The following is an 11,987-nucleotide window of genomic DNA, read 5'->3' as shown; positions in this document are numbered from 1 at the left end:
AACAAATTAAAAAAAATATATAAATTATGAAGTAGAATTTAAAATTATATAATTTTAAAATCAAATTACTCTTTTAAATTCTTAAGTTTTTTAAAATTTTCCATTCAAACAACTTATTTTTATCATACTAGATTCAATCTTTTTATAAAAAAAATTATCTGTTTAAAATTTCAAATCAATTAGTTAAAGGAATCATATGTCAAGAATTCTATTCTAACAGTTTTCACCAATCAATGGTAAAAATTCGTATGCTACTAAAATGTTTCAGATCCATTTGTTATTTATTTTGTAAGATAATATTCCAAAATGATTGATCAACCATCTAAATTCACTTTTGGCAGAGTGATTCCAATAGGTCACTACAGTTACTGAAAGTAAAATGCTGATATTCTTCAACACCACAATCATTGGTGTTAAGCTTGAAGTTGAAAACAAATACTCATTCATATTATTATTAAAACAAGTGGAGATGCTGAATTCAAGTTCCTGCTACCAATTAACTCATAGCAGGATTGTCTTTTCATACTTAATGATCTCACAAGGTGAACTTTTTCCTAGAGACATCAAATTTCTCTGATGATGATAGAAGAGGATCCTGCAATATGTATTCAGTTTCATCAAGAAAAAAACTATATATTTAGTAAATAATGCATGGCCATTTTTAGACATGGCTGTTGATGCAATATGACCAATTAGCATCTACTTTTAGAAAGAGGAGTGTTCTAACATAGTTTTGAACACATTCTAATATATGTTTACTTTTATGACTTAAAATTTATTGATAATTATAAAATCATTAATCATGCTATTTATATAAGAAACATGACTCATGCAATATCATAATTTCTGACAAATTTTAAAACATCTGATGAGTATAAATTGAGGAAACAAACACTATAAATAGTATGGATATTTCTTGTATGCCTCAACACAGAACTTGTTGAATAAACTTTAAATGTTAGTTTGTGGGTTTTAAAATTAGAAGTTACTAGAATATTATAGAATGAGGGTTTGGATAGGTGAAAGGTCAAAAGTTGTAAGTGGGATTTTAAGGTCATAATGTAGATCTTTCTAGAAGAGCTTCCTAAAGCCTATAAAAAGGATGTTCTCTCATTTGTAAGATACACCACAGAAAGAAATACAATAGAGAGAATTACAAAGAAGAGTGTTTCTTTTAGAGAGAATTTAAGTGTGAGTGAGTGTCTGTTTTTTACAATTTGGTATCAAGAGCCAATGGCGAATGTGACGGGTCAAATACCGCTACCACGGTTAACGAAGGCGACCAGATATGACAACTGGAGCATTCAAATGAAAGCTCTTCTCGGTTCTCAGGATTCATGGGAGGTGGTCGAAGAAGGTTTTGAAGAACCAACCAATACCACGGGTTATACGGCAGCTCAAACCAAGGCATTGAAAGATATGCGATCGAAAGATAAGGCAGCTTTGTACATGTTGTATAGAGCTGTTGATGAGGCAATTTTTGAGAAGATTGCTGGTGCGTCCACTTCAAAGGAAGCATGGGACATATTGGAGAAGGTGTTCAAAGGAGCTGACCGAGTTAAGCAAGTGCGTCTACAAACTCTGCGTGGCGAGTTGGAGAACATGAAGATGATGGAGTCAGAAAGTGTATCTGACTACATCACGCGTGTACAGGCTGTGGTGAATCAACTCAACCGAAACGGTGAAACTCTGACCGATGCACGAGTTGTGGAAAAGATTTTGAGAACATTAACAGACAATTTTGAGAGTATTGTGTGCGCGATAGAAGAGTCAAAGGACCTTGCGATGCTCACAGTCGACGAGCTCGCCGGTTCTCTCGAGGCACACGAGCAACGAAAGAAGAAGAAGAAGGAGGAAACACTCGAGCAAGCACTTCAAACCAAGGCGTCAATCAAAGACGAAAAGGTACTCTATCATCAAAATTCTCAATATAGAGGGCGTGGTCGTGGAAGTCGTGGAAACGGTCGTGGTGGAAAAGGCAGCAACCATGAAGGGTACTATAAGGAGAAGGAACAGTCGAGCCAACCAAATTGGCGTGGAAGAGGACGTGGTAGAGGAAGAGGCGGCCGATCGAATTATTCCAACATCGAGTGCTACAAATGTCACAAATATGGTCACTATGCGAAGGATTGTAACTCTGACAAATGTTACAATTGTGGTAAAGTGGGGCATTTTGCAAAAGATTGTCGTGCTGATATAAAGATAGAAGAAACAACCAACCTAGCCTTGGAAGTCGAAACGAATGAAGGTGTTCTCTTGATGGCTCAAGATGAAGTCAACATTAACAATGACACTCTGTGGTACCTCGACTCTGGAGCAAGCAACCATATGTGCGGTCATGAGTACCTATTCAAAGATATGCAAAAGATTGAAGATGGTCATGTTTCATTTGGAGATGCATCAAAGGTGGAGGTCAAAGGGCGAGGTACGGTTTGCTACTTACAAAAGGATGGCTTAATTGGGTCACTTCAAGATGTTTATTACGTACCAGACTTCAAGTCCAACATTTTGAGTATGGGGCAACTCACGGAGAAAGGTTACTCGATATTTTTGAAAGATCGACTCCTACACTTGAAGAACAAGCAAGGGCGTTTGGTTGCCCGAATTGAGATGGCAAGAAATCGGATGTACAAGCTGAATTTGAGAAGCATACGAGAAAAATGTTTGCAAGTCAACATAGAAGATAAGGCATCGTTGTGGCATCTCCGTTTTGGTCACCTACATCATGGTGGACTAAAAGAGTTAGCGAAGAAGAATATGGTGCACGGGCTACCCAACATGGACTACGAGGGAAAATTTTGTGAAGAATGTGTGCTCAACAAGCATGTGAGAACCTCGTTTCCAAAGAAGGCTCAATATTGGGCTAAGCAACCTCTCGAATTGATTCATACCGACATATGTGGACCAATTACTCCAGAGTCCTTCAGCGGTAAAAGGTATTTCATTACCTTCATTGATGATTTCTCACGGAAAACTTGGGTTTACTTTCTGAAAGAAAAATCCGAGGCATTTGAGGTGTTCAAAAAGTTCAAGGTGATGGTGGAGAGGACAACTGATAAACAGATCAAAGCTGTACGATCTGATAGAGGTGGCGAGTATACTTCAACGACTTTCTTGGAGTATTGCGAGGAGCAAGGCATAAGGCGATTTCTAACTGCACCATACACTCCTCAACAAAATGGTGTGACCGAGAGGAAGAATCGGACCATTCTCGACATGGTTCGAACAATGCTTAAGAGCAAAAAGATGCCAAAGGAATTTTGGGCGGAAGCTGTGCAATGCGCCATCTATGTGCAAAATCGATGTCCACATGTGAAGTTAGATGATCAAACACCACAAGAGGCATGGAGCGGACAAAAGCCAACAGTTTCTCATCTCAAAGTGTTTGGTAGTGTGGCTTATGCACACGTACCAGATCAACGAAGAACGAAGCTCGAAGACAAAAGCAAAAGGTATGTTTTTATTGGGTATGATGAGAAGACAAAAGGGTACAAGCTACTTGATCCAATAAGCAAGAAGGTGACGGTGAGTCGTGATGTGCAAATAAATGAAGCAAGCGAGTGGGATTGGAACAATTCTTCAGAGGTTATGATTGAAGTTGGAGAATCATCACCGACAAGTATAAATTCCGAAACAACCGATGATGAAGATGAACCACGACAACCTAAAATTCGAAGTTTGCATGATTTGTATGATTCGACAAATGAGGTACACCTAGTATGTCTTTTGGCAGATGCTGAAAATATCAGCTTTGAAGAGGCGGTGCGAGACAAGAAGTGGCAAACTGCCATGGATGAGGAGATTAAAGCGATTGACCGCAACAACACATGGGAGCTAACAGAATTGCCAGAGGGAAGTCAGCCCATTGGTGTGAAGTGGATATTCAAGAAAAAGATGAATGCTCAAGGCGAGATAGAGAGGTACAAGGCGCGACTCGTTGCAAAGGGATACAAACAAAAGGAGGGAATTGACTACGATGAGGTGTTTGCTCCCGTTGTAAGAATGGAGACAATTCGATTGCTCATTTCCCAAGCGGCTCAATTTAAATGGTCGATATTTCAAATGGATGTCAAGTCGGCATTCTTGAATGGTGTGCTTGAAGAAGAAGTTTACATCGAACAACCACCTGGGTACATGAAAATCGGAGAGGAGAAGAAGGTGCTAAAATTGAAGAAGGCACTTTACGGGTTGAAGCAAGCACCGCGGGCATGGAATACTCGTATCGATACATACTTCAAGGAGAACGGGTTCAAGCAATGTCCTTACGAGCATGCTCTTTACGCAAAGAACAATGGAGGTAACATGATATTTGTTGCTCTTTATGTTGATGATCTCATTTTTATGGGTAACAATAATGATATGATAGAAGAGTTTAAGGGCACAATGAGACGGGAATTTGAGATGACAGATTTGGGATTGATGAAGTTTTTCCTTGGCTTGGAAGTTAGACAAAAAGAGACAGGTATTTTTGTATCACAGGAGAAATATGCAAAGGAGATTTTGAAGAAGTACAAGATGGAAAATTGCAACCCAGTATCAATACCAATGGAACCAGGTGCAAAACTCTCAAAGTTCGATGGAGGAGAACGTGTCGATGCAAGTAGATACCGGAGTTTGGTAGGAAGCCTTCGTTATCTCACATGCACAAGGCCGGATCTTTCATTAAGTGTCGGCATCATAAGTCGATTCATGGAGGAACCGGTTTACTCACATTGGAAGGCGTTGAAGCGAGTCCTACGGTACATCCAAGGTACTGTATCACTCGGATTGTTCTACTCAAAAGCAGAAGATTACAAGTTGGTGGGTTACTCTGACAGCGATTGGTGCGGAGACATAGATGATCGGAAAAGTACATCGGGATATGAATTCTTTATGGGCAACACAGCATTTTCTTGGCTTTCAAAGAAGCAACCGATCGTGACGCTATCGACGTGTGAAGCTGAATATGTGGCAGCATCTTGGTGTGTATGTCATGCGATATGGCTGAGAAACTTGTTGAGTAAGATGGAGCTAAAGCAACTAGATGCAACTGTGATTCAAGTTGACAACAAATCAGCAATTGAGTTGGCAAAGAACCCAGTGAACCATGAAAGAAGCAAACACATTGACGTTCGTTTTCACTTTATCCGTGATCATGTGAAGAAAGGAAGTGTGGAATTGGTGCATGTGGCAAGTCAGGATCAAGTTGCAGATATCTTCACAAAACCGCTACCGAAAGTACTTTTCGACAAATACAAGAAGATGATTGGCATGATGGATGGTAGAAACATTTAAGTTTATGGGGGAGTTTTGTTGAATAAACTTTAAATGTTAGTTTGTGGGTTTTAAAATTAGAAGTTACTAGAATATTATAGAATGAGGGTTTGGATAGGTGAAAGGTCAAAAGTTGTAAGTGGGATTTTAAGGTCATAATGTAGATCTTTCTAGAAGAGCTTCCTAAAGCCTATAAAAAGGATGTTCTCTCATTTGTAAGATACACCACAGAAAGAAATACAATAGAGAGAATTACAAAGAAGAGTGTTTCTTTTAGAGAGAATTTAAGTGTGAGTGAGTGTCTGTTTTTTACAGAACTTAATGAATGGTGATGGAATAGAACCTGTGGAATTTTACGATTGAAGATAGGCTGGCATATGAGGTTATTACATCTGCTTCGGTTAATCTTCTTAATCTCTTCATGCATATTTTGTAGGAGACGACCATAAGTTATTCCAGGGTATTCTCTGATTGTTTTTGTGAAAAGATAAGTCAAAACACCATTCATTCCCTTACCAAAAACCTATGTAGGTTGGTCAAAATCCACCATGAGGATCCATCTACATTGCATTGTCAAAATAAAAATCCAAAACATTCTTACAGAGCTATCAGAAGCTGTCTGATTATCTTCACATGCACTAAGACAAATTGCCAATCCACCACTTGAATGTTTTCTTATGGGTTCTTTTGAAGGGGGTTTGTTATCCTCCCACATCCCACTACAACCATACACCATGCAAATTCAAATTCCTTTAATGGGGTTGTGGTCAATGGAAAGTGGAAAATTCATATGGCAGAAAACAAAAAAAAAGGCACTTACCTTTCTTGATTATAGACAAACAATAGATCAAGAATTGTTCCGCTATGACAAGCATCAACAATAGCATGAAGTGTGACACCTTTCTTTAGTGGCCAAACTATGGTGGAATTTATTTCATTGTCAATGATCATTCCTTCTATCAAATAGTCAACAGGACAAAGAGTCTCATCAAACCCATCAATTTCATCTTCTTTGAAATCTGGCTGCTGAGAACCGTGTCCCGAGAAGTAAAAGACTAATGAGTCTCCTGGCTCACAGTCCTTCACCAGCCACCTTAAGGACTCCATTATGTTGTGTTTCGTTGGTATCAAATTTGCATTTTGCTCATGTTCTGCAATATTCATTCAGTTTTGAAATGAGAAAACTTTGTGGCACAATGGGACTGAAAACAGGTATGAGAGATACTTCTCAAGAAACAAATTAGTGGTAGAACAACATAAGCTGTATTAGTAATTTCATTCGTATTAACCAATTTTCAGATCATCTGTGAACTAAACTTTAATTCAATATCTATAGATAATCTAAGAAATATTTTGTTCCTATTGTAAAGTATCAAATTACTGTATTTGCGTGCTTTCAGACTGACTTTGTGAAGCGTTAATACAAACTAGAAAGATACAGTGAAATCCATCAAATGAACAGAAACAAATAACAAATTTCTAGAGATACCAGTGAGGATTCGTATGCACTCATTTGGAAAGTCAAAATTCTTGATGAGCAGTTCCTTCATGTTCCTAATGTCATTAATGATTCCTCTGAGCCTGAATTTCTTTCTGTAAGAAACTCCACAGAGAACCGCTCGTTTATTATACCTGCCAGTGCTGGGAAAGGCTGAGGAAGAGGGCATTGAATGAGATAACGAGGCACTCAGCAAATTTTCATTTTTGTTTGAACCTCCTAGATTACCAAGTTTCAACTGTTGATTTTGGCTTAATCCCAAGTCCCACATCGGTGGGTTCATTGTTTGGGAAGGAGGTTTGAGGGTTATAAATTAAACTCTTCTCCTTCACTGTTATATATCCCAATTTGTAATATCTTCTCTCATAATAATAAAAGGGAGTTGTTTTTGCTGTGCTCGGAGATTAGGCTAAACAGGCCGAACTCCGTTAACAATTTTCGGGTGTGTTTTTCCTCTTTATCTCTTTTATTATTCCGCTTTATTTATTCAATATTATTTGTCGGGTAGCTCTGTTAGGGTTTTGTTTTAGTGGGAAAATTACCCGTTTTTCCCAACAAGTGGTATCAGAGCCGAAGGTTCGCCTTGGGTTGTTTGAAATTATTTGTAATATTGAATATTATATTTTGAGTTTGTAATGGCAAATCAAGAAGAAGAAGCCAAGGATGTATCCAGAGTGTCGGGCTCCTCTTCATCATGGTCGAGGTTCCCGGTGTCCACCTTGAAATTGGCGGTGGAAATATTTGATGGCACTGGACATTTTGGCATGTGGCAAGGAGAGGTCTTGGACTCTCTTTTTCAGCAGGGTCTTGATATTGCTATTGAAGGAGAGAAACCAAAAGAGGTAGAGGAGAAAGATTGGAGCATCATCAACCGGTTGGCATGCGGAACTATTCGATCCTGCCTGTCCAGAGAGCAGAAGTACGCTGTAAAAAACGAGACTTCTGCACACAAACTGTGGAAGGCATTGGAGGACAAGTTTCTGAAGAAGAGTGGTCAGAACAAGCTCCTGATGAAGAAAAGGTTGTTCCGATTTGACTACCAACAAGGTACTACTATGAATGCACACATCACTATGTTTAATCAATTAGTAGCAGACCTGTTGAATTTAGATGTGAAGTTTGAGGATGAGGATTTGGCTTTGATGTTGTTATCATCTCTTCCTGATGAATTTGAACATTTGGAGACTACGCTCCTTCACGGGAAGGAGAATGTGTCGTTAGATGCTGTTTGTTCTGCTTTATATAGTCATGAATTAAGAAAGCAGGATAAGATGAGAACCAAATCAACGACATCAGAAGAAGCATTGGTGGCAAGAGGTCGTCAGCAAAGCCAAACAAAGGAGAGAAGAGGGATGTCTAAGTCTAAAGGTCGAGTCGTTGCCAAAGATGAGTGTGCTTTCTGTCATGAGAAAGGACACTGGAAGAAAGACTGTCCAAAACTGCAGAAGAAAGGGAAGACTCCACAAGATGCAAATGTTGTAGAATGCAAAAGTGACGTGGAATCAGATATCTCTTTAATTGTCTCGCTTTCAGCATCATCGTATCCAGATGAGTGGATATTGGATTCAGGTTGTACTTATCATATGTGTCCCATTCGGGAATGGTTCTTTGATTTTCAAGAACTCGATGGCGGGGTTGTTTACATGGGTAATGATAATCCATGTAAGACAGTCGGGATAGGTTCAATCAAGCTGCGGAATCATGATGGATCCACCAGAATTTTGCGGGATGTACGGTACGTGCCAAAGTTGAAGAAGAATCTCATCTCATTGGGGGCTTTAGAATCTAAAGGCCTAGTTGTGACGATGCGAGATGGAATTCTTAAAGCAACTTCGGGAGCACTGGTGATGTTGAAAGGCGTGATAAAGAACAATTTGTATTACTATCAAGGTAGTACAGTGGTGGGGACAGTAGCGGCAGCAACTTCTAACTCTAAGAAGGATGCTGAGGCAACGAAGTTGTGGCATATGAGGTTGGGACATGCTGGAGAGAAATCCTTGCAAATTCTTACCAAGCAAGGATTGTTGAAAGGTACGAAGGCTTGCAAACTTGAATTTTGTGAGCATTGTGTTCTGGGAAAGCAACGAAGAGTGAAGTTTGGCACTGCAATTCACAATACCAAGGGTATTCTGGATTATGTGCATTCAGATGTGTGGGGACCTGCCAAGACTCCGTCAATCGGAGGTAGGCATTATTTTGTCACTTTTGTGGATGATTTTTCCAGGAGAGTTTGGGTGTTTACTATGAAGAACAAAAATGATGTGCTTGAAATTTTCCTTAAGTGGAAAGCTGAAGTTGAAAACCAGACAGGAAGGAAGATTAAGGTTCTCCGAACAGACAATGGAGGAGAATACAAGAGTGATCCGTTCCTGAAGGTATGTCAAGATTGTGGCATAGTTCGGCACTTCACTGTTAGAAAAACACCACAGCAGAATGGGGTTTCGGAGCGTATGAACAAGACACTTGTGGAGAAAGTTCGTTGTATGTTGTCTAATGCTGAGTTAGGCAGAGAGTTTTGGGCTGAGGCTGTGACATACGCTCAACATCTCGTCAATCGTTTGCCATCATCTGCTATAGATGGCAAAACCCCGTTAGAGGTATGGTCTGGAAAACCTGCAACTGATTATGATTCTTTGCATGTTTTTGGTTCTATTGCATATTATCATGTGATTGAATCAAAGTTGGATCCACGGGCAAAGAAGGCTCTTTTCATGGGCTTTAGTCCTGGAGTGAAGGGATACCGTTTGTGGTGTCTAGAGGCAAAGAAGACGATTATCAGCAGGGATGTTACCTTTGATGAATCTGCCATGTTAAAGAAGGTAAATCCAGAAGGAGCTGATAGTACTCCACAACAGGTGGAGTGTGTTCGGAAGCAGGTGGAGTTTGAGCCGACAGTGGTGATCCCAACACGAAATACCACAAGTGACTCTCCTATGGCAGAAGAAGAGTCAGATGAGGAAGAGGTTCCTACCCAAGAATCTCAACAACAATCAGCGCCAATTGCAGTTAGAAGACAAAGACGAGATATTCAGAAGCCTGCTCGTTTCATGGATATGGTTGCCTATGCACTTCCAGTTGTTGATGACATTCCATCCACTTACCCAAAAGCCATTCTGAGTTCAGAAAGTGGTAATTGGGCGGGTGCGATGGAAGAGGAGATGCAGTCTTTGAAGAAGAACAAGACGTGGAAGTTGGCACAATTACCAAAAGGTAAGAAGGCAATTGGGTGCAAATGGGTATTTGCAAAGAAAGAAGAATTTTCTAATAAAGAAGATGTTTGCTACAAGGCAAGGTGGTTACAAGGGCCAAGTTTGAATATTGTTTAGACTTGGTTAATATTTTGCACATTTGAAGTTGGCGCCCGGAGGCGCAAATTTGAAGCACTGTAAAGTTTGTTTTTTGTTATGTTGTGAGAAGATTTGTTTTAGGTGGGACTTGAAATTAAGCCAAGGTGGAGATTTGTTGATTTTGGCTTAATCCCAAGTCCCACATCGGTGGGTTCATTGTTTGGGAAGGAGGTTTGAGGGTTATAAATTAAACTCTTCTCCTTCACTGTTATATATCCCAATTTGTAATATCTTCTCTCATAATAATAAAAGGGAGTTGTTTTTGCTGTGCTCGGAGATTAGGCTAAACAGGCCGAACTCCGTTAACAATTTTCGGGTGTGTTTTTCCTCTTTATCTCTTTTATTATTCCGCTTTATTTATTCAATATTATTTGTCGGGTAGCTCTGTTAGGGTTTTGTTTTAGTGGGAAAATTACCCGTTTTTCCCAACATCAACAATCTGGTTCCAAATTTTTTCACTGGACGGCATATTCCACATTCTTGCTTTGAACTATGTTGTTCCAAAGTTGAATTGCTAAAGTGTGATGAGACTGTTCTTGAGGGCAATAAGCAGTGACACTCTTCTTTGCAACATCTACAGGAAACTTTTGCTTCTCCGTTTGACAGAAAACTAGAGATATTTTTGGACGCATAGCAACCATTCATGGATGTATTTGTGGGAGATAAAACACTCTTTCTGTACCTTCTGCATTTAGATGTAGCTTCCATGGCTAATTAACTGAAGTTTTTCCTAGGCCAAGCATGTGGGCAGCATCAAAATTTATGATGCAGACTCATATGCTCCCAACTCTCACCGTGTGTTCATGCTTACCTAGACGTTAAGTAAACTTTTTCTAAGTTGAAAGCTGAAAATTGTGTTGTACATAATTGACAATGAGAAAGTGAGGGCCCCCAGAAAGCGTGCATGCATTAACTTTGTCTTTTGAAAAAAGAGAGAAACATAGAATAAAAAAGTTGGCAGATGCTTACTTTTAACTAGTGTTGGCTAAGGTTAGTGTACTTAAGAAATAAAAATGTTAATTTGATAACTTCTACACTGAAAAACAAATTGTAAAAAACACGTTTATAACTATAATGTGGTACAATGTAATTTTAAAATTGTTCTCTTGCAGCCAAAAATTATTTCTCTCTTTAGTTATTCTCTAGTTAATTAGTCAACATATGAATACTGGACTTAGAATAATTCCATAACAGTGAGTTGTTAAGGAGTCATAAAGAGGAGAAAAAGAAAATGTGTTAAGAATTCCTTATCAAATTTACGTCGTCTAAGAAAGATATGGTTCTGATCCTTATTCTCACTATGATAGCAGTAAGAACCAGATGCTCTCAGCTTAATAGACTCACTTGCACACAAAAAATGAGTAAGCATCTCATTAATATATTCGTACTAAATTAACATAAAAAATAATTGGTAATTAGTACGTATAAAAGTGATTAAAAAGAATATTATAAATTAATCTAATTAAATTATTTTTTATCAGCTATCAATTCACGTTTTTACATATATTCACGCCACTCCAGAGCTTGATATGCCAAAGATTTAAGATTTTATTTCCTATTATGTATGAAGCTATGAAGTCACTGATATTGGACTACTGTAAAAGAAAGTGATAACTACAGTATTATTTCCTATGAAAACTATTTTTTTTTATAATTATTTGACATTATTTTACTTCCTTGTTATAACCCATTGATGACTGTATTGTTAACTGTGAAAAACATCTAGCGCAATTTTAAAAAATAAATAAGACATGTTAATGGTAGTTTATTTTGGATGATAATGGATGAAACATATCTTATTACATTTTTTTTTATGAAAAATCTAATTCAGTATGATGCATTTAATAAAACTTTGATACAATTCCTCCATTAATATTTTTTGTATGGAT

At 38.4% G+C, this 11,987-nt stretch overlaps 1 protein-coding gene across 1 annotated transcript; it reads right to left on the bottom strand.

Moving 5' to 3' along the window:
- Positions 1-249: 249 nt before the first annotated feature.
- LOC137811861 (metacaspase-1-like) lies at positions 250-10,998 on the bottom strand. Its single transcript, XM_068613716.1, has 6 exons — positions 10,515-10,998; positions 6,743-6,970; positions 6,074-6,404; positions 5,855-5,972; positions 5,597-5,776; positions 250-595 (listed from the first exon to the last, which is right to left on the bottom strand). Exons 1-6 carry the CDS (start codon positions 10,804-10,806, stop codon positions 536-538), a joined length of 1,209 nt encoding a protein of 402 aa, XP_068469817.1. The 5' UTR covers positions 10,807-10,998; the 3' UTR covers positions 250-535.
- Positions 10,999-11,987: the final 989 nt, after the last annotated feature.

This window comes from Phaseolus vulgaris, chromosome 2 (assembly GCF_000499845.2).
Source record: "Phaseolus vulgaris cultivar G19833 chromosome 2, P. vulgaris v2.0, whole genome shotgun sequence".
Lineage (NCBI taxonomy): Eukaryota > Viridiplantae > Streptophyta > Magnoliopsida > Fabales > Fabaceae > Phaseolus > Phaseolus vulgaris.
This window is presented reverse-complemented; position numbering and strand designations above follow the sequence as displayed.

Coding starts and splice junctions, on each gene's coding strand:
- LOC137811861 (XM_068613716.1), bottom strand. CDS start 10,806: ATGGAAGCTACATCTAAATGCAGAAGGTACAGAAAGAGTGTTTTATCT. Junction 5,777..5,854: donor AGACAGCTTCTGATAGCTCT/GTAAGAATGTTT, acceptor CAACCTACATAG/GTTTTTGGTAAGGGAATGAA. Junction 596..5,596: donor TCAATCGTAAAATTCCACAG/GTTCTATTCCAT, acceptor TACATATTGCAG/GATCCTCTTCTATCATCATC.